At 38.5% G+C, this 22,929-nt stretch overlaps 1 protein-coding gene across 1 annotated transcript in view; it reads left to right on the top strand.

Moving 5' to 3' along the window:
- Positions 1-22,929, top strand: part of LOC122809635 (NAD(P)H dehydrogenase [quinone] 1-like) — a 363,133-nt gene that overhangs the window by 55,493 nt on the left and 284,711 nt on the right. Inside the window, exon 2 of the mRNA XM_044081272.1 lies at positions 1,447-1,611. Within this exon, the coding sequence (XP_043937207.1) occupies positions 1,447-1,611 (165 nt within the window). The remainder of the gene's footprint in view (positions 1-1,446; positions 1,612-22,929) is intronic.

Below are 22,929 nucleotides of genomic sequence, written 5' to 3'. Positions count from 1 at the left end.
TGTGCTTGGCATCTATTTAATCATTGCAATATTTGCACTTCTCCATTTTGCTCTACCTCATTTTTTGTAAGTTCTCTGTTATCAGAATATCATCCTCCAAATCTGTCTATAGCTAACTATATTCACCTAAGTTTCTTTTTCTCCATTCAAACCAGGAGGTGGGCATTGGTCTTGTCATTATTCATCATCTTACTCGTGTGTGCTAACCCTAACCCTAGCCCTAACCTGGTTATTGCACAGTTACAGTTAACAGTAGAATTTATAGAAGACATGAAGGCATGTAACATGATATATATTGGTGCAATTGGCAGTAAAGCATTTTACATTCTGGAAGGATTCAGAAGTGCATATCACATTGCAATAGATTCTACAATGGCTCTCATGTGAAATGCTGGCACTCAAAATGTCGAGGGTTGAAAAGCTGAAAAAAAGACCAAACACATGGATAAGAATGAATTTAGAAAATCACTGTTCTCCTTTAAACATTTTTTTTGCAGGGAGGGACAAGCCCCCTATATTACAGAGACAATAACTGCAGGTTTGAAATAATGAAAATTAAAGTGAAAAAGTAGCAGTAGTATCTCAGAGTATTCCCCTTACTTCAGGATACTACATTGCTATAACTGCGGTGGTGGTGCTGCGGTAGCGTTGTCGCCTCACAGTAAGACGTTGTCCTGTTCGATTCTCAGCTAGAGTGTCTTCTGTGTGGAGACATGCGTGAATGGGCGTACCTTCGTTGAAGGTTGTGCGTCAGGGCCGGCAACTCGGCATGTAAAAATCTACTGCTAATCATTAGCGGACCGGAGTTCCGCTGTGGCGACCCCTAACCGGGCAAACCCGAAAGACACAACAAAAAGTATAAAGAAATAGTGGAGGTTAGAGGAGGTGCAAAAAAAGTTTTAAAGGTGTAACAGTGAGTTTCAGAATTCCTTCTTTCTTGTTTGATTTGCGGTTTATTTTTTGAAATTTTAGGACTTGCAAACAGGATCAAACACTTATTATATATAGTAAGCCCTCCAGATTGTGGCAGTTATGTTACTCCTTTCTTCAGTGCACAGATTTATTTGTACTGTGTGAGAGGGGTTCTTCTCTTTTTCTGGTTACAATCATTAGCATGTGGGCTAAGCTAATGAAAATGCAGGAAGAGATATTTTACATGAAACTAAGTCTTTGCTACATATAAACAGAATGGTGTTCAGTTTTTCACTATCTATAGAGCAAAATATCATACTAAAAATGAAAACTCTTTCAAAGTATATGAGACAAGTGTTTAGACTGTATTGCTATGTGAAACATTGATTTATTGCTTTTGTATGTTGTTTAAGGTGGTACTTTTATATAGATAGAAAAATCCAGAAATAGAATTACAAAGACTAAAGTGTTTTAGATTGCTTTAATACAAATAATATGGGACTAATGCAATGCTCTTTCATGTTTCCTTTTTAGAGAAGAATGCCTTGATAGTTTTTGCACACCAAGAGAAAACATCTTTTAACAGTGCTTTGAAAGATGCAGCAGTGGAATCCTTAAAGAAGACGGGATGGAATGTCACAGTTTCAGATCTGTATGAAATGAAGTTTAATGCTGTGCTTTCCAGAGATGACATCATTGGTAATTACACCTCTGTCAATAACTTCTTATAAGTGAAACTGTTTGTGTACAAAGACTGTGCAAGCTTTCTGACTCATTAGGGATTTTTTGCCCTGCCCAAGACTGGTAGAGGTACAAGTAGGGCAAAACCTGAAGGGGATAGTTAGCTGGTGTGGGTTCTCCCTGGATGTATAAAACAGCTGTGGGGATGCAATCTTTTTAACCACCACTATTCTACCCATAAAGGGTACTTTTATCTTCTGCAAACAATGCATATCCTACCCATAAAGGGTACTTTTATCTTCTGCAAACCATGCATTCTTGCATATAGCTTATTCCAGATAGATTGCAGATTATTATAGAGCATGATATTACAGTATAGATGAAACCATATGCCTAAATATGTAATACATGAAGAGGCCCACCTGTAGGGATTTAGGCGATTGCTGAGTTTCTACATCTTTGCTGCAGGACTGTCTGGGTAAACTTTTATTTTGTTTATTATTTATCTTTATACCAGATAACTCTGCAAACTTTGTTAGCAACTGATCCAGCCTGGAGAAATCATTACAGAATTTTAAGAAAGAATCATACATTCATCCACAAACAAAAGCACTTTTGTCTCTACTCGAAAAAGCTTCCAGCCTTTCAAACTATGATTTGACATGAGCTGCCTACTGAGCAATTCAGTAGCTAATAAAAATAGTAGTAAAAGGAATAGAGGGCAGCCTTGGGGGTTGCCTTTCTGCAGATTAAATCCAAGTGATAACCCATTAGTTAACATTCTCATGCTTGACTCATAATATAGAGCTTGACTCTCCCGTGTAAGTTCTACAGCAAAACTTATATGCCTGAGAACTTCCCCCAAGTAATTCCACTGTATTGTGTTAAATGTTTTCTCAAAAACAATTTGGACCGCAATTGCTGGTTTGGTGAATTGCTAAGACCCTGTAACATTCTTAGATGGTCGACACTACTTCTACTAGGAACAAATCCTGCTTGACAAGGAAACAGGACCTTAGGGATAGCGCCTTTGATTCTACCTGTTAGGATCTTCACATATAATTTAATATATGAATTTGGGGTAGAAACGTGTCTATAGTTACTTACCTTGGAGGGGTCTTTACCTGGCTTAGGTAGTATTGTAATGATTGAAGTTTGTTAAGAGGGATTTATCCATCCCTGATTTTGAAACTGTACAAACATACATGTCATTCTTGAGGATATTAAATCCTTCAGCAAAACATATATCTCTTTGTTAAGGCCATCTGGGCCTGGAGCCTTCCTTCTAGGAGAGTGTGTGATAGCCTTGAATACCTCTTCCTTAGTTATTGGTTGTCTTAGCCTTTCCTGTTGTGTTGTGAGAAGCTTGGCCAAATCAATATGCAGAAATAACTTGGTGATGTGATTACATACCACTGTGTTACTTTTTGCCTGCTCATAAGGACTCTAATAGTAGCCCTAAAAGGCTACATTAATCTCATTGCTGGAAATAACAAGTTTATTATGAAGGCTAGAATGAATCTTCATAATATACATGTATCTTCTTCTGCAATACTGTTTATACACCAATAATGCACCATTCTTGTTGCCATCTGCCCAGGATCAAAGAAATACCCTCTCCAGGTAGAGTTTAGCTCTGTTATAATACATGATATTCAGTGCCTTTAAGGCTTCTTTGTATCTCTAACCTGCTGATCCCACCTTTCTCCCAAGCTATTCTTACCTGCCTCCCTAAATTTATAATTGTCTTATTCCATTAAGATAGGAGTCTAGCTTTTATCCATTTACAAATCAAGTTCTGTCTTAACTGATTCCCTCCATGCTTGGATAGTTTCCCATGACTGCCATTGCCTTCCCAAAAAAGTTAGAAAAGAACTCCAGTTTATCAATGTTAGGGTGATATACCGAAGTGATGGTTAGCATCCCCTCAGTAGTTTGGAACTCTCTCATTGCCCAGTGCTCTGCATGATTCTTGTACTTATGAATGACTATCCATCCAAAGTTTTTCCTGACACCAATAAATATTTCTGCTTTGGCCAATATATTTAAGTTGTGCAAGAATGGCCCATCCCAAACCTAAGTACCTGGCTATGTCTCTTGGCAGTTTTACATTCTTGGAAACAAATATCTATCCTGTCTTTAGTAATCCAGTCTTTTAGTGCTCTACCCTTGAAGGGGGAAGAAAAAAAACAAATGTTAATAGATGAAATGCTGAACACTTTGCAGAGAGGGAAAAAATAATGAAAAATTATTAAACATGTCACCGCTAAATTTGGGAAAGTGCTATAGTTAATGTGCAGTGTAGAAAGAACAATGAATAACAACAAAAACAGTAAATACAATAGCTATAGGCACTTTCCTCTTGAAAGAAAAGAACCAGGATTAAAGTTCAAACATTATTAACATCCAATATTGATGGTTAATCTTCCCCTGGAGACCCATCACACATGCGACTTAGTGTCTACACAAGACAAGCCTTTCACACTATCACACAGATGTAGTAAGCCAGCCTGCCCTAGATCTTACTTACCCTTATTCAGCTGCACCTTTCTGTTTAACCTGTGTTAAATATGAAGTTGTCTTAGTAATAAATGTTCCTATTCCTTTCTGAGGGTGAATGTCAGCCAGCTTGGATGTTTCTTCTATAGTGTCATCTGTCAGGTTGTATTTCACTGTTGTCTGTCTGGACTGTTTCCATTAATGGGGTGAAATATTGTTTTTAAGACCATCCACAGGAAAACGCTGTTTGGTTGAGTACTTTTGTCTCCTTGGCAATCATTCTTGAGCTGATTATTTCATCTGTGCACTTTAGACTTGTCCCTGTTAGGTGTCACAGCCTCACACATCATGACTGCGATATATTTTCCTGTACTCATGGCTTTCTTACTGCATTAATTTAGTGAGTCTACCTGATGTTCTTCGTGTTTCACTATTTCAGTCATCACATTTGGGTTATCCCTGCCAGGGTAGCACTCAGACGGCCCGAATGCCAGATACTTAGCTACCTGTTCTGTGTCCTACGTGCCAGATTTGTATGTGGCCCTCCACCAGTCTCTGGTTTGTCATTGTTTATCATGACCAGAAGCAATTTAGAACTCAGAAAAGAATGAGCCTCTGCTAGAGTATTAAAAGTCTTTTGTCACCTTTCCACTTAATCTGCATGATAGCTGGGTATTTCAATCTGGATGACACTCCATTTTGATAATACAAGGATCGCACAGCACCAAAAGCATTTCTAACTTTTAATACCTCTGGGTCAAAATCCTGATACAAGTGGACATATTATCCCAGTAGGAGAAAGGACTTCCCCTCTTTGACTTGAAGTAACAACTTCAGTTTGTCCAACTCACATATCAGTCTGAATGCTACCTGCCATGAGGCCACACTAGGTGCTCACGGTGGTTGTAAGGATATATTTTTATAGGTAGACATAGTCTAAATATAGGGGCTCTGTTAAAGCACACTCCAAGAAAGCACACGTCCCCTTTCTTCTTTCCCTCAGACAGGCCTGTAAACAAAGGTTATTATTTTTGTCATCAGCCCTCCTTGTCTATAAGCCATCCTTGTATGTGCTGAAATCGAGTTGCATGCAGGGTCAAATCATCTCAACATTTCTGAACTTTAGTGGCCTGCATGTTGAGGACCAATTACAAAAAAAGTTGCCTTTGCTATGCAGGCTTCTAATGCCATCATAAGGGCAGCATTTTCATTCTTGATTTGCTTAGTATCATCCGTGTTCTCTGTCTCATGACCTCCGTTTTTATTTCCCATGTATATTTATATAAACAAGTAAATAATAATAATAATAAAAAATATATATATATATATATATATATATATATAGAGAGAGAGAGAGAGAGAGAGAGGGAGGGAGAGAGGGGAGTGCTTAAAATAAACTCAACTCCCAAATGTCAAAATCTGTTTTGTTAACACACTTTGGTTGACAAAACAAATGGACAAAAGGTGTGCGACACTGCTAACCCCCAGGGTTGGGGAATGTGCATCTTCACAGGTGATTGTGCATATTTAATTAGCAATGTATGTTGAGGGCCTTGGGGCAACACTGTTTGTGACTGCATGCTAAAAGGTTATGATCTGAGCATGTATGCTGAGCTGTTGATGCCGTGAATGTCAATTGTTATATGTCGAAATTGATCACATACGTAGCCTATCACAACCACAGCACATCAAATGACATCCCACTCAAACATCCACACAGCATTCATTACTAAAAATGCATGCAGTGTTATCCATCACATCAGACCACAAAACATTATATTGCATACTTCACACTTTTACACTCATAGAACACTTTTTGAATAATTGAGCAAGCCTATCAGTACACCCATGGGTTAGTTTATCCTCCCAACTTTGTATATATATATATATATATATATATATATATATATATATATATATATATATATATATACATATATTCTGTGGTCTCACAGGTGTGTGGTAAAGTGCATATACCCTTAAAACACAGCACCGTTACCAGATCTTGAGCCTTTCCAATGGACAAGGTAAGTTAAAGAAATAAGGTCCACAAGTAAACAAATTATATACAACCTCATACGTACACTTACCAAACATTCTACTGTCACCTATACTAGAGCCAAAAGCATGGAAATCACTATAGACTTGACACCTTTCATACTCGATATACGTGTTTGTATATAAGTCTAAATACACATGTACGTATTCACATCCAAGTGCAAATAATTGAAGAATACAGATCTGAATACAAGTAATTCCTAGTAAAACTGCCCAGCCAAACCATGCAAAGTATTAAGCAAAACACAAAAAAGCACAAGACACCTTGGGTTGTTCAAGGATAATTCAAATGAAAAAAAAAACAACGCACATGTAATTAAGTGCTTTCATCATTTTACTAATTAGGACTTAATCTCAATGAAGAATGATGAAGTCCTAATAAATAAAGGTATGAAAGCACTCACTTACATATGTGTTTTCTTTTTACAGCTTACATTGTCTTGTGCCTTTTTGGGGTTCCAGTTTGTAAAACAACACACACATATGGCTTCTGCGTGTATGAAAGCTGTAGTACTTGTAAAACCTTTGTTGGTCCAGTAATAGTTATTAAATCACTTCTGTGTTCCAGTTTCTTTGTGATTTACACACAAAACAGAAGCAGACCAGTTTCACCTGTCAGCAGACCAGTTTCACCTGTCGGCCTTGTCTGTGGTTAAATAAAAACCCTAAGGCACTGTGACATTTCTATAAATAAGATAGAGCCATGTGACTTTTAAACAGCCACACAAAATCAAGACTATACACAGACATAAGAAATTACTGTAAATGTCACTACCAAGCCTGAATAATTCAGTATCTTTGGATATACATATAAAATATTAAAGTACGCATCTAAAAATCTCATAAGAAACAAATTAGACTTTAGAAAAATCAGTTGCTAAGTTTTATAGAAATGTACCTAAATAAAACATAATACATAAAAGGCATACCTACAAATAAACTACTATAGCACTTTCTGCTGGTTAAAAGGTATATTGAAAAAAAATTGATCTGAATGTGTCTAAAAAATAAACATGAATCCAAAAAGAAAATAAACATCCAAAACAACGTTCTTATAAAGATTCATTCAGTCCCAGAGAGTAAAGAGTCCCAGAATTACTTATCCACACTTTTTCTTTACGGCCAAGAACTCAGTGCCAGCCAAAACAAATGTATGCTCATGCATCATTAAGTCTTTGTTTATTTATTTTTGCAATTGAAAACTTGTATTTGGAGATTTTCTGTATCATTCACTCTTTCTATATTTGCTTATTTTTTTGATTTTTATGTAAATTTTGCATTTGCAGCTTTTCTCCTGGACCTCCGCTTAAAATTGGCGCTTTTGGCCCTGCTAGACTTTCCCATTAAACAAATATCAATAAATAAAATACATAAATAAATACTGGTACACTGTACATTTACTCTTATTTAATAAGTGAAAGTGTAGTATGTACTAGAATGTTTCAAGCTTGTTAAAATAAGGCGTTATGTTCCATTTTATGCTGTATAGCACTTGCATGTGAAGGTATGCATTCTTTCCATGTTCAAGAAGTCTGACCAGCAAAAAATGCACTACATTTGCATACCACCATAGACACAGATCATTCATTTTTATAAATAATACATTTTCATATCCCACTAGTACATAAGCTGTTTACTGATTTTAAAAGTTTTGTTTTACACACATTTCAAACAAACCTTGGTTTAAATCCTAATAATAGTTGCTAATGGAAACCTTTATATCAGTTCTCAAACTTTCATGGCTGTTGGCTTACACATTTTAACTTTTCATGTGCCAATAGCTACTCCAATCCTATCGTGCTAGTATGGGAGATGGAACATGTATTAGGTAGTATGGGGGACAGAACATGTATTAGGTAGTATGGGAGATGGAACATGTATTAGGTAGTATGGGAGATGGAACATGTATTAGGTAGTATGGGGGACAGAACATGTATTAGGTAGTATGGGAGATGGAACACGTATTAGGTAGTATGGGAGATGGAACATGTATTAGGTAGTATGGGGGACAGAACATGTATTAGGTAGTATGGGAGATGGAACATGTATTAGGTAGTATGGGAGATGGAACATGTATTAGGTACTATGGGAGATGGAGCATGTATTAAGTAGTATGGGGGACAGAACATGTATTAGGTAGTATGGGGGACGGAACATGTATTAGGTAGTATGGGAGATGGAACATGCATTAGGTAGTATGGGAGATGGAACATGTATTAGGTAGTATGGGGGACAGAACATGGATTAGGTAGTATGGGGGACAGAACATGTATTAGGTAGTATGGGAGATGGAACATGTATTAGGTAGTATGGGAGATGGAACATGTATTAGGTACTATGGGAGATGAAGCATGTATTAAGTAGTATGGGGGACAGAACATGTATTAGGTAGTATGGGGGACGGAACATGTATTAGGTAGTATGGGAGATGGAACATGCATTAGGTAGTATGGGAGATGGAACATGTATTAGGTAGTATGGGGGACAGAACATGGATTAGGTAGTATGGGGACAGAACATGTATTAGGTAGTATGGGAGACGGAACATGTATTAGGTACTATGGGAGATGGAACATGTATTAGGTGGTATGGGGGACAGAACATGTATTAGGTAGTATGGGAGATGGAACATGTATTAGGTAGTATGGGAGATGGAACATGTTTTAGGTAGCATGGGAGATGGAACATGTATTAGGTAGTATGGGAGATGGAACATGTATTAGGTAGCATGGGAGATGGAACATGTATTAGGTAGTATGGGAGATGGAACATGTATTAGGTAGTATGGAAGATGGAACATGCATTATGTAGTATGGGAGATGGAACATGTATTAGGCAGTATGGGAGACGGAACATATATTAGGTAGTATGGGAGACGGAACATGTATTAGGTAGCATGGGAGATGAAACATGTATTAGGTACTATGGAAGATGGAACATGTATTAGGTAGAATGGGAGATGGAATATGTATTAGGTAGTACGGGAGATGGAACATGTATTAGGTAGCATGGGAGATGGAACATGTATTAGGTAGTATGGGAGACGGAACATGTATTAGGTAGCATTTGAGATGGAACACGTATTAGGTACTATGGGAGATGGAACATGCATTAGGTAGAATGGGAGATGGAACATGTATTAGGTAGTATGGGAGACAGAACATGTATTAGGTAGTATGGGAGATGGAACATGTATTAGGTAGCATGGGAGATGGAACATGTATTAGGTACTATGGGAGATGGAACATGTATTAGGTAGAATGGGAGATGGAACATGTATTAGGTAGTATGGCAGATGGAACATGTTTTAGGTAGCATGGGAGATGGAACATGTATTAGGTAATATGTTAGGCAAACATGTCATTTTCTACAGAAGAGTCGTGGATGACCTGTTTTTCATATGGGAAGGCACGATATCAAGGAATTGTCAGATTTTTATAATTATATTATCAGCACAAGCTTTTTAAAGTTTGTGATAACTTGTCCAGATCGGGAGGTTAGTTTTCCGGATGTGTTAGTGAAGGTTAAGGAAGATGGGGCAATATATATTATGACATACAGAAAACCTTGTTACAAGAATACTTACTTGCATTGAAGTAGTATGTACCCACGTTTTATTTTTAATAATGTGGTGAAGGGGTAAGCTAAAAGAACATCATGAGTTAATGCTAGTGAAGAAAGTTTTAAGAAAGAACTGAGAGATCTAGAAGAAAGGTTTGTAGCAAGGGGGTATGATAAAAAAGGAAGTATCTGATAAGCTAGTTGAAATAATCCAAAGAAGAGGGAATGAAGGAAGGCCTTATTTTTCCTCAGATCCACCTGCACGTGTCAATAAGGTAGATGAGCTTAGGTGCAGGGTACCAGTAATATATTCCAAGGACTCTAAAGCTGTAATTGACATTATTAAAAAACATTGGAGTGTCATGACTACAAGCACAGAATTGAAAGCTATAATAGGTGAATGTCTTAGCATAGTTTATAAGAAAGATAAATCTTTAGGTCAGCTGCTATGTTACCCCAAGTGTCTTATGGGGTATAATAGCAAGAAACAACAACATGATTCTTATAAAAATAATACTAGACCTTGTTATAACTGCAGTTTCTGCAGTTATATAGATCAAGCAGGTGATTTTTTTTTCACCCAGACCAGAACAAGGTCTATAAATTTTCAGTGGAAGCTAACTTGTAACAGCAGTCATGTGGTTTACCTAGCGGTGTGTAAAACCTACAGTAAATTTTATGTAGGTAAAACGGACAGAAGACAGAAAGAAAGGGCAAGAGAACATCTGAATGATTTAAGAAATACTATGGTTAGGAATGCATTAGCTAAACATATAGCAGACACTTCCCCACAGCATGTATTTAGGTTTCAAGTTATAGATATGGTGCAGGAGAGTCTCAGGGGAGGTGATATTAGAAATAAAACAGAGTGTTTAGAAAGTAAATGGATTATTAGATTAAGAGCAGATCCAGGCTCAGGACTTAATGATAAAGTACCATTAAAACCAATGTTGAAAGCACGTCCTCTTTTTAAATAAGAAGGGAGTTTTAACAAACTCCCTTTCAACCCCCCACCTTTTATACACATTCACCTTTTTTATTTATGTTTACTATTAGTACTGTATAAATTTAAAATGTTATCTCTTTAAGAGTTTTACTAGGATGTCATGTGATTTTTTCACTTTGTTATTTAATGGGCATTGAATTAGTTAGATTTTATGCATCTGATGAAGCAGTTGTAATACTGTGAAAGCACTTTATGTCTTTGCCTGTGCCTGTTTCCTTAATAAACTGTTGCTGGTTTTATGATAGCCTGGTGTTGCTTCATCTTACTTTTGCTTACTGGATTTATTTTTTGGTTCAAGAAGCATTTATTCAGCACACACTGGTATTATTGGACTTTTGCATTATTTTGTTATTCTGTTTACTCTGAAGTTCATTTTTTGACCTCACGGTCTTTCAGGAATATTCAAATAAGGGACTAACCTCTATGCCCTGGGATTGGTTCCATGTTCCTCCTATCAGCTCCCTGGAACCCTGCCACCATTGTCTACAACTAGCTTTAAATAATTGACCTGTAGAACATAATGTATTAGAACAAGAACACTCATCCAACTACCTGCTTAACTGAGTAAACTATTTGAAACTTCAACAAGGTGTCTTTATTCCTTCAGCGGGGAGGGGATCAGAGGGAGAGAGAGAGATAGTCTCCTAGATCTGCTACCTAAAGTGACTTTATCTGGACTAATGCTCTGTTTACAGTTACTGTAGTGGGATTAGAAAGGAATTTACTTTACTTATACCTATACAACACTCCTAGTTTTTGTTTTATATATATATATATATATATATATATATATATATATATATATATATGTGTGTGTGTGTGTGTGTGTGTGTGTATAGAGAGAGAGAGAGAGAGAGTACAGTTAGTAATGTGACACTCTAACTTAAGGTTGTTGTATATTATCATACCAAGTATTATGGTATATGGGACATCTTCAATTTTGGTATTATTTAGAGATGATGTTTTAAAGATATGTTTTTCGTGGGTATGCAGTTTTTAAATTAATAATAGAAGCTTATTTTTTTTTGATTAAGTGGGAGTCAACTGTGATGAAGCCAGCTGTCTATAGAGTTAAGGCATCTTGTGTTATAGTTTGCAGATGGGTAAGACTGACAGAGCATATGACAGTGGGTCATCCTCATATTGTAGAAGGGTAACCTGTTTAGAAGGTGTATGCAGATTTTAATAAAGATGTTGAAAAGGAGGGGGACAAAGAGCCTTGAGGAACATTGGTGCCAACAGGTAGGTCAGGAGAAAGAGCAGAGTGCCATTGACAGGCTGATATATATCAGACACCCATTGAAGGTTACAGTCAGATGAATCTAGAGAGGATAACTGCAGCAAGAAGTTGTTGTGAGAAACTGTTGAAAGATTTTGACAAATCTAGGAAAAGAGATGAGACAAATTTACCTTTGGCTTTGTTGATGGGGTCAGTTAAGGATATGAAGACAGTATTTGTACTATGTGGAGATCTAAATTTATTTTTATTTATTTTATTTTATTTTATTTTACATTTGTTGACCGGGCTAGTCTGGCTGGATACATGTCCATTTTCAGCAGAGGCCCGAGGAGAAAAGCTCCACTATAACTGGTACATTACATAAAAAACATTACTATACGATACAACTTATAAGGATTGATGAACTAATTGAATGTAGGATATTAACAATACAGAAACATATTTACAGAATTGTACAGTTCTTGAATTACATCATTTTTACAGAATATGTATAATACTTAAAATACTAAATACTGAGTAGAAATTCCTAATCCCATGTTATTAGGAGAAGCAGGAGTAGTAAGTTTTGAAAAGAAAGGAAGAAAGAGGTAGCACATACAAAGGTCTATACTATATAGTATTGACAGCTAAGATAATACATTTGTGCCAGGGCACCAGTTCTAAGAAATAGAATTGCATGGCAGGGAGCAAAGTGTGAGTGTAAGTGAGAGGGTAGATGACAGGATCCAGAGGTGTATTGAGTAAAGAGAAAAGATGTTATAGGAAAAGTAATATCTAAGTGGATATAAGGTGAGCTACAGAGGAGGAGTGATACAAGTAGTAGAGACAAGCAGAGAAAGTAGAGGAGGGAGTTGTAAAGAGAGTTGGGCACTAAAGTCAGTCAGGATTAGAACAAGGGCATAGCCAGTTGGATTTGAAATGGTGCCTTAGTTGTTTCTTGAAAAGTTTTGATGAGCCTAGGGAGGTCAGTTCTATGGGAAGTTTATTCCAGTAAGAGCCAACAACATTTGTAAACAAGGAGTCGCCAGCTTTATTGTGTGATTTGAGAGTAGTGACTAGCAGTTTGTTTGCTGAGCGGAGGGAAGTAAGATTCTTGTAGGGGTGACAAGGTTATTAAGTATTGGTGTATTATTAGGGTAATGGAGAATTTTATAGGTGATAACTAACTGGTGGAGGAGAATTAGATTTTGAAGTTCAAGCCAGCTGAGTTTTTTGAGATTATCACAATGATGGGTACGAAATGGGGAACCTGTGGCAAATCTGGCAATGTTATGGTAGGTTGTGGCAAGTTTCTGAAGGTTTGATTTTGAAAGGTTGATAAAGGATGGGGAGGCATACAGTAATGTAGAGATGAGATGTGTTTGGGCTAGAGACACCCTGCTAGTCGGTGTAAGAAAGGGCTTAAGTCTATAGAGGGCACCTATCTTTTTATTTACAGCTTTGATGGTTAGGTTAATGTGGGAATCAAAGTTCAGTTGATTATCTATTGTAAAACCTAGCAGTTTAGTTGAAAGGTCAGGTGTAATGATAGTGCCATTATCAGAAACAATAGAGAAGGAGAAGGGGGTAGACTTAGGGGTAGGTGAGAAAAGTAATAATTTGTTTTTTTTGGGATTGAGGAGGAGACAGATATGTTGGAACCATTTTTCTGCTGCTGTAAAGACTTTTTGGGAAGAAGAATGGAGTTCAGATGGAGATCCAGCAGAGCAGATGAGAGTTGAATCGTCTGCATACTGAATACATGTGGATGTTGGGAGTGAAATAGATAGGTTATTGATAAATATGGAGAAAAGAAGGGGACCTAGGATGGATCCTTGAGGGACACCGATAGTGACTGGGAGCTGAGAAGATAGATGGCTGGCCCAAAGCACAGCTTGTTTTCTATCCTTCAAGTAAGAGTCAAACCAGTGCAATGCCATAGAGTCAAGTGAGAGAGATTTCAAAGTGTGTAGCAGAAGTTGATGATTCACCATATCAAAGGCTTTAGACAGGTCGAGAAATAAAGCAGAGGAGAAAAGGTTGTTATTGCGATTTTGTTGATATTGTCTGTGAAGGAGAGAAGAGCAGTAGAAGTGCTATGGAAAGGTCTAAAGCCGTGTTGGGAGTCTGCTAGTAGGCTATTATGTAAGAGATGATTTAAAAGTTGTTGGTGTATACAACGTTCCATAATTTTAGATAGAGGTGATAGAAGGGCTATGGGACGGAAATCCGTAAGCTCATTAGTGTTTCCTCCTTTATGCAGAGGAATGATGTGGGAGACCTTCCAGAGGGAAGGAATAGTTGATTCGGTTATTGTTCTATTAATTAAGATGGAGACTGGGTATGCTAGTTCTGCTGCTGCTAGTTGTAGATATTCGGCTGGTAGTTGGTCGGCTGATGGAGTGCATGGTTTCAGCTTTGAGAGTAATTTACATATGTAGGTAGTGGAGACTGTCTTAAATTTTAGTGTGGGGGTATCTATTTGAGGAGAAGTCTTTTGAGGGGAAGTGGGGGGAGCCATTGTGTTTGCTAGTGAGGTGACTGTTTCAGAGAAAAGTTGTTGAATGTATTGGCAATTATGTTGGGAGGGTTTGAGCTAGGTTAGTTGGAGTAGGTGTTTTGGTATTCCCTGGATGGAGCAATTTGTTGATTCCTGACCAGAATTTCTTAGGACTAAGATTTTGGTTTTGCTGATATTGAAGGTAATAATTTTTTTTATCAAGATAGGTGAGTTTTTTTGTGCTGTTTCTAAGTTGTTTGAAGTTTTGATGGTCAGTTTGGGTTTTTGTTGTTCTCCATTTTGACCATAGTTTGTTCCTTAATAGCATGGTTTGCTTGGTTTCTTTAGAAAGCCAAGGGGCTGCTTTGGATCCTATTCTGATTAAGCGAGAGGGGCGTGATGGTCAAGGATATTGAGAAATGTGTCGTTGAATAGGGTAACAGCTTCATCTAGGGGGAGGTATTTTAGAGCTGACCAGTTGTATTCTTTGAGTTCATTTCGGAAAGAAGGAAGGTTAAAGTTTTTTTTGCTACGTATAGTACGATAGCTAGCCTGTTTGAAATTGTTATTTTTTTGTTTAGTGATGTAGGTGAGGAGATGGTCGCTGATTTTGTCTGGGAGTGTTCCTGTTTTATATAAGAGGTGATTATTGTTGACTAATATCCAGTCCAGGATGGCTTGTTTATTGGTCGTTTTGTTAATTCTAGTTGGGGAGTTTATGGTTTGTTGAAAATTGAAGAGGTTAAGGTGAGAGATGGGTTTTGGTGTTATGCAGGAGTTCCAATCAATATTAAAGTCTCCTAGTATTATGGTTTCCTGAGGAAAGTTTCGGAGAGCCAGCTAAGAATGTTTTCAAGTGTATTTAAGTTGTTGCCAGGGGGGATATAGGAACATATTATATAGATGGCTTTGCTTTTATTTATTTGGAATTTGCTGAAGAGTATTTCAGCATTTGCAGGTAAGGGCGGCAGGAGTCGATTGAGGACACCTGTAGTTCAGATTTATAGAGTAAGGCAACTCCTCCACCCTTTTTGTTTAGGCGATCCTGCCTTAAAATGTTATATCCAGGTGGGGTAATTTCATTGTCTTTGGTCCCTGGTTTAAGCCAGGTTTCAGTAAGACAGAGGATATCAAATGCGTAGAGGTCAATTAAAGCATGCAGTTGTGTGATTTTGTTGTTAATGCTTCGAATGTTTAGGTGTGCTATTGTAAGTGAGTTAGGAGAGAAAGGAGTACTAAAGTGGTTGGTAGTTTGGTTAGTGAGGGAGTGGTTGATGGGATTATCAGGCCCAGGGTTGGGATGAATGTCCCCGTGTAACAGTAGGAGTGTTAGTGGGAGTGGACATGCTTTAGAGTTTTTAAGGGGTATAATTAGGTAGTACTTTTTTGTTGTGAGATACCTGTTATGAAGTATTCTGTGATAGTGAGGGGTAAGGAAAGGACAGGTAGACAGGAGGTTAGTAAAGGTTTGTTCAGATTTAGGTAGGACAGTGGTAGTGTGTTTAGATAACTTAGGAGATTTGTTGAGAATGAGATACTCGTAGGAAGTGAGGGTGTAGTAGAAAAGAAGGATGTTAAGTAGTAGCAGTGAGAAAGGTAGTTTAAGAGTGAAAGGCATATTAAGTTTGTTGCGCTTAACTGGGTTGGAACTTAGTTGAAAGTGGGATGGTAGGGGATGGGTGTGGCTGTAATAAGTAATAGAGAGTTAGTAGGTAGGAATGAAGCTGGAAATGTGATTGGAGGTGAGAATATTGGGGGAGTGGCTAGGCGGGTATAAGTCTAGGGTCACTGGGGGTGGGTGGGAATTGGGGGTAGGGTAGGGGAGCGGAGTGAGCCCGTAGGGCGAACGGAGCGGGAAGAGCCCAGAGAAGGAGAAGAAGTGGTGGAAATCAATCAGTAGAGAGAGAGAAAGAGCAGAAGGTAAGTTTGCTGAGATGTGTGGTAGGTTAAGAGAGTGTCAGAGAAGTAGAGTTGTGGGTATGGAGATGGAAGAATGACAGTAGGAGAAGATAGTAGGTTGTGAGAAGGGATTGAGATGGGTGTTTGCTGAGTGGAAGACAAACTGTGGAAAGGTAGTCCAGTGAGAGATAGTAGGGGAGAGGGCAGCAGAAGGGGAGCAGTGGAACTAGGTAGGTGAGATGAGGAGGAGAGTGGCAGGAGAAGCAGGGACAGTAGGGAGGTAGAGGAGCACCACCTAGTGGGCAGTTAGTTAGAAGCAACACACTCTTAATATTCAGTAAGGGGGAGGCAGCTTATTGTGAGACAGTAAAAGTGTAGAAATAGATAGGGAGGGTTGGTCAAAAGACACCAAAAGGGGTGGATAAGGGGAGGTTTGGCTGCAGGCTAACCTGGCAGGGAGGCACACTGTGACCTACTAGTAGGTATCTACTACTTGAAAGTTTTACAAGGTTGGGAATAACACATACTTCCAAGACAAGTTCCTTGCTGGGAGAAGAAGGGAGTCAAAATTGTTTTAAGAATGTCCTTGGTTGAGGTTTCCATGCTGTGTGGTAGTTAAGAGTTTTTCTTTAAGAAATCATGGAGTATTTTTTTATGGACACATTTTTTTCTAAAATTTTTGAAAGGAGAGATAGTATGGCAATTGATCTGAAGTTGGATATTTCAGTGGAGTTACTGCCCCTATGGACAGTAATAATAAATATGCTTCCTTTATATAGCTATTTATTAGTATAGAAACTGGGTAAGTAATAGAGTTGACTGCTAGCTAGAGGAAGTTGATGAGAGAATGTTGACAAAGGGAGAACAGTTTGATTTTGCTCAATAGCTATTTTATGTAAGAAGGAGAACAGGTTGTAATGACATGTGGAAGGTAGATGAGAGACTGAGACAAAAGGCGAAAAATGTTTAGTGAGAGTTAAATAGGAATTGGTTTGCGATGCAGTGTCAGTGGTGGTACTGGAGATATTGTTGACTGAAGGTTCAGGAGTGTTATTTGTCCAAGGGTGACTATACAAAATATTAAGCAGCTGTTAAGCCTGCCCAGTGGGTAGTGTAGAATAAAGGGCTTGATCATTAAGGGTGCACATGTAACTTGAATTATCAATATGAATTTCTTTAAGTAGTTCTAAAAAATTGGTAGTGTCATGTATCCTGGAGGTGACCTGTAAAAATGTAGGCTTCAAAAAATAGTTCCAAAAATTCAGGTAAATGTTCCATTAGAAAAGTCCACACCAAATATAATGGGACATTCTGGGGATAAACTTAACTCATTAATCTTTGGTATTAAATGAAATCTCTAAAATCTGGTGTCAGTTATCATCAAGTCCCTTCCCAATTGGTCAGAAATAATATTTGGTTGTGAAACCTCAGAGAAAAAAATAATCTATGTAGTTCTTAAAATAATCTGTAGGATGATGAGGAAACCTACAGTAAAAATGCACATTTTGGGACTATGGAGAGAATTCAATAAGCCCTAGACAATTTTTTTTGGGTGCGATGAGTACACAAGAGCAAACAATTTAAGATTCAGTAAGCCTCACTTAGTGGTGTACAAATGGGTGGAAGCAAGGAAAGATCTGTATAATTCAAATTCCTGCTTAAGCAGGTGAATTATATGCAAATTAGGGAGGGGAAGTGATCCAACAACCAGAATGTCTTCTGTGTAGACTCTGTGCCCGTGTTTGTAGTGTATGTGGAAATTTTTCATGTACAGGAGTCTACATGGGCAGTAGGAGATAAAAATGCCCAGAAATATGAACATAACTCCCCTGACAAGTTTATCTTACAAGATATATTGGGCCAAAATACATTACAGATGTGAAAAAATGCAAGGGGAAATGTATAATCAATATTAATTTTTATGTATTAATCCTCTCTTGTTGGGGTTATGCAAACAAGCTTAATGCAAAAAAAATAATAAAAAAAAAAAAAGTTAATACTTGTATGTCACAGAAATGTACTGTAGGACCCTGCATCGGCTCAATATAATGGTGCAGTCGTGCTGTTGCCTGGCACACATGGGTATGGTCCATGTTGTTTCCAGGTTGTCAGCATGAATATGTATGCAAATGAGGTGAATTTGTTGAATTGCTAAAATGAGCAACTGTGTCCGCAGATCCATTTCATGTAGGCTCCTATACGGTGTTCCCAGCCCCAGTGAATGTGGATAACATCAGGAGGGTGTGTCATATTTACTTCTAGCAGGTTTTATTCTAGCTTCACAAGTTTGCCTGGCGTGCCATGTAGCTAAGCTCATTCATGCTACCAACCCCCCAAGGCACAGTGGTGACATAGGTAGCTATCAATTAAAACTGGAAATATTAAATTCTGAATATTTCCTTATATATGCTAAGCTCTGCGACAGTAAGTGCCATGGATAAAAAAATAAGTACTGCCTTTAAATTGTGTTAATTATATTCTAAGAAGCTGACATGCATCCAAATTAGCCAATCCCACATGGTGGGGCTACACCACAACTGTGTAAAGTATGCATACACCCTAAATTCTGTTTTTCCCTCAGTCCTCTGAACCAGTGGAGTACAGAATTGGGAATTTTAAACTGAATAATGCTTGGTGCTGCTGCACCTTTTCTACATCTGTATGTGCTAGAGGTAGAAGTCAGTGCTGCTGGTGCTGATAACCATAGGCCTAGGCCAAAGAGGAGAAGAGTGTTCATGCCCAGGGTAATCTACCAGGAGCTACATGAGCTAGAGATCATAGAGTGCTACAGGGTGGACAAGGACATATTACAACAGCTCACTGAGCTCTGCCACCCTCAACTCAGAGCCAGAGCCAACAGAGAGGAACCCATCCCAGTGGAATGGATACCAGCTACAGGTACTTTTCAAAGACTAACTGGGGACATGCTGGGCATGTCACAGGCATCTACATCCAGAATCCTCCACCAAGTTCTGGATGCTATGCTCCCACATGCTAGTGAGCACATTTTTTTTCCCTTTGACCCTGAGGTGAGGTGATATGGAGCACTTCTACCATGTAGCACACTATCCAAAAGTACTGGGTGCCATAGATTGCATTCATGTACACATCAATGGCCCACCTGGTGAGCAGGGTAGAATCTATGTTAATAGTAAGGGATACCACTCCATCAACTGCCAAGTCATGTGCAATGCCCAGGGGATTATCATGAATGTGTGAGCTGGCAACCTTGGCAGTTATCATGACTTCCATATCTGGAAGACATTACAGCTGTAGCAGATGTTTGCCGGGGAGGGGGGGGATCCCACAGGGCCATTTACTGGGGGATGCCGGCTATGTCCAGGAAACATGGATGATGACACCCATCAGAAATGCACACACACACCCAAGAAAAAATATAATGAGGCACATGCACAAATTAGGAACATCATAGAGCATGTGTTTGGGCTTCTGAAGACACAGTTCCAGTGCCTTGATATATCTGGTGGAGCCTTGCCGTATACCCCAGCCACATGTGCACAGATATTCACAGTATGTGCTATTCTACACAATCTGATCCTGCAGAAACAGCTGCAGCAGGATCAGCAAAGGGAAGGGATACATAGCCTGCACCAGTGCCTAGGTCACCACAGCATCAGTCACAGAAGGACTCGGAGGTGGAACCTCCTACTGATGTCCCTCTAGGCAGATGTAGGCATGCCCAGTAACCCCTGGTTTTGGTTAAGAGACAATGCATAGCACACTCACTGACAACCTAGGGAGTAACACCTCACTCCTACTCACATACAGATAGTAAACAGTGATGCCAGCCAACTCACACATCCTGTACCTATCCATGTATTGGCTGTGTACTGCTTGCATCATGCGGAGTCACCCCTGAAATACAGCCTTGTCAACTGTTGCACTTGCAAGGTAAGTCCATAACATACACAGTATTATAGTGGATTGTTATGTTAGGTCATCATAGCTATGGAATGAGTACACTATGCAAGCTACTATATTGACCTATTTGGACAGACAGTACCTCCATATGTAATTACCAACAACCATTCCACTAGCACATCACCATTTGTAGTCAGCAAGCCTCATGCATGGAATATCCATGCAGTACCACTGCAACAGATTACTGGTACTTCATTCAAGAGACATGTAGGAAAGGGAGGTTGACTAAAAGATTACTATGTGCCCTGGTAGAACATGTGTATTACTTCCCCATCCCACAAAACAGCACTGTCCCCATGTAACTGCCATAACACTAATGTTATGCTGTATGTCCTTTCACACAGGTAGTATGCCTCACAGCATCAGTACAGTAATGCACAATCTGAACATAAATTTTATGTGCAACTTAATTGAGAATAGCATAATGCATATTTATGCAGGTGATGATGTGATGAATGATTTGTTGCTCACCTACCTACCTCGGTGGCTGAAAGGAATAAGGCAAGTAAGTTGTGTGATAGTGTCCAGGGTTCTAATCCTGATGTGTCTAATTAGTGTGCATGTAAAACAGCAATATTTATATATTTGCACAGCCTTTCTCTGTGTGTGCTATACAGGTATGATTCTATTTCACCTATTAATTACACATGTGCATCTGTGCCACAGTTGTAAGACCAGTTTAATAAGTACATTGTTACTTTTCAATAACTTATTAGCAGAACTGTTAAGGCTGGGACATAAACACATATATCAGCATGCATATGTAGAAAACACATCCAGTACCTCCTGTAACATGATGTAGTATTACAATATAATAACAGTTGTGAATGAAGGAATGTGCTGTAATGTGATGTGATTCATGTGGAATTGATAGACCCATACACAACACACTGATCAATGCATCAGATGAACTAGGTACTGATGCACTCTAGAGGAGATGCATAGCTGCATGGCTTACATATAGGACATAGCAAGTATACAGAAATTGGACAAGTAATATTTATGGTTACTGTCAGGGTGTCCCACGGGGCTCTGTAGTGGGTCCATATTTCTATACAGTTGTCTGAAGACCTATCTTTCACATCATACTTGTTCTACAGTCTGTATGCAGATGGCTTGAGACTGGGTATACTGTTTTAATGTGTTACAGATTGGGCATGTCTGCACAACAGCTTGGCCACATGCTGTTAAATACATTGAAAAAATAAGCATATGACATGTAGAAGACAGAAAGAGAAAGGTGACTGTAAAATGCAGCATGCAGTGATTGAAATTGGAAATTGTAGATAAATGTAGGTAGATCCCGATTGGAGTTCCCCAAATCATCTCAGATTCCTGGCCTGGAGTACACCTAAGTGTGGGATGGAGTCAGTTTACACAACAGAAAGTCTCAGGTGTCAGCAGTACACCTCCCATGTGTGAGTTGCTAAGCAACATGTAAACAAGCCAAAATGCCACTGACCATGCTCACACACTTAGTTAAGCAGAGTGCAAAACTGTTGGTCCACGTGCTGTTTTGTGTAGAACAATATATATATATATTTTATATATTTCTAGATTTAGAATCATAGCTATATCTATGTATATATGTGAGTGTGCAAAACTGTTGGCCCACGTGCTGTTTTGTGTAGAACAATATGTATATGTATATATATATATATATATATATATATATATATATATATATATATATATATATATATATATCTTATATATTTCTAGATTTATAAGCATAGATATATCTATGTATATATGTGAGTGTGTATGTCTGTACTGCCCTACATACACAGCAGCCATGCAGGAATAAGTTATTCCTGCATGGCAGGGGCTGTTCCTGTTCAGCACGGCAGTGCGCCATGCATATTTATGAAGGCCCGCTGCCAGGCTCTAAAATGTACATGGTTCCATGTACAAGTGCAGGGGGTGTGTCTGAGAGCAGAGCTCTCACAATACACATGCCCCCTGCACTCCAGAATTGCTTTTCGGCAATTAAAAACAATCGAGAATGCTTGTAACACCCCCAACCTGTCAGGATAACAAATCTGGTCAAAGGCATAAGGGACAATCATCTCTACCAAGCCAAAAGTTGTTAAGATAACACATGTGGGTCTATATTATAAGATCAACATTTGAAACCATCGAACAACATATGATTGACACCATATGGTCGATGTCTTCAAACATCGACCTTACAAAAAGACAAAAAAAAAAAGTAACCTAGCTGCGCCCCCTCACCCGACGCTACTTAAATATACCAACTCCGAGACCACACTACATTGCAGTAAACAGAAATCTCCCCTTACGGAGATTTCCATTTACATGCTCGAGATTCTGAGCATTCGATATTCTCATGTCGACAATATCAGATTCGACATTGTCGGCTTTCGAGAATATAATATAGACCCACACAGGTAGCATAAGCATGTAGCACACACCTCCCAACATGTCAGAGTAAGGAATGTGGACAAAGCCAAAAAGGACAATTGTTCCGCAAAGCAGAATGTTGACAAAATAACAGGTTCAGCATTAGCAGGGATATTCTGAAGGGTATACATAAAATAACATAGCAAAAATTATTTTTTTTTATAAATGCGATAAAGTTTAAGCATAGCTGAGCTGGTGTGCCCGTTGCTTAGCTACGCTTAGTCAAGC

The sequence above is a fragment of the Protopterus annectens genome, chromosome 8.part0, assembly GCF_019279795.1.
Source record: "Protopterus annectens isolate FY-2018-M chromosome 8.part0, PAN1.0, whole genome shotgun sequence".
NCBI lineage: Eukaryota > Metazoa > Chordata > Ceratodontiformes > Protopteridae > Protopterus > Protopterus annectens.
The sequence above is the reverse complement of the archived record's forward strand: the minus strand, read 5'-3'. Positions and strand labels throughout refer to the sequence as shown.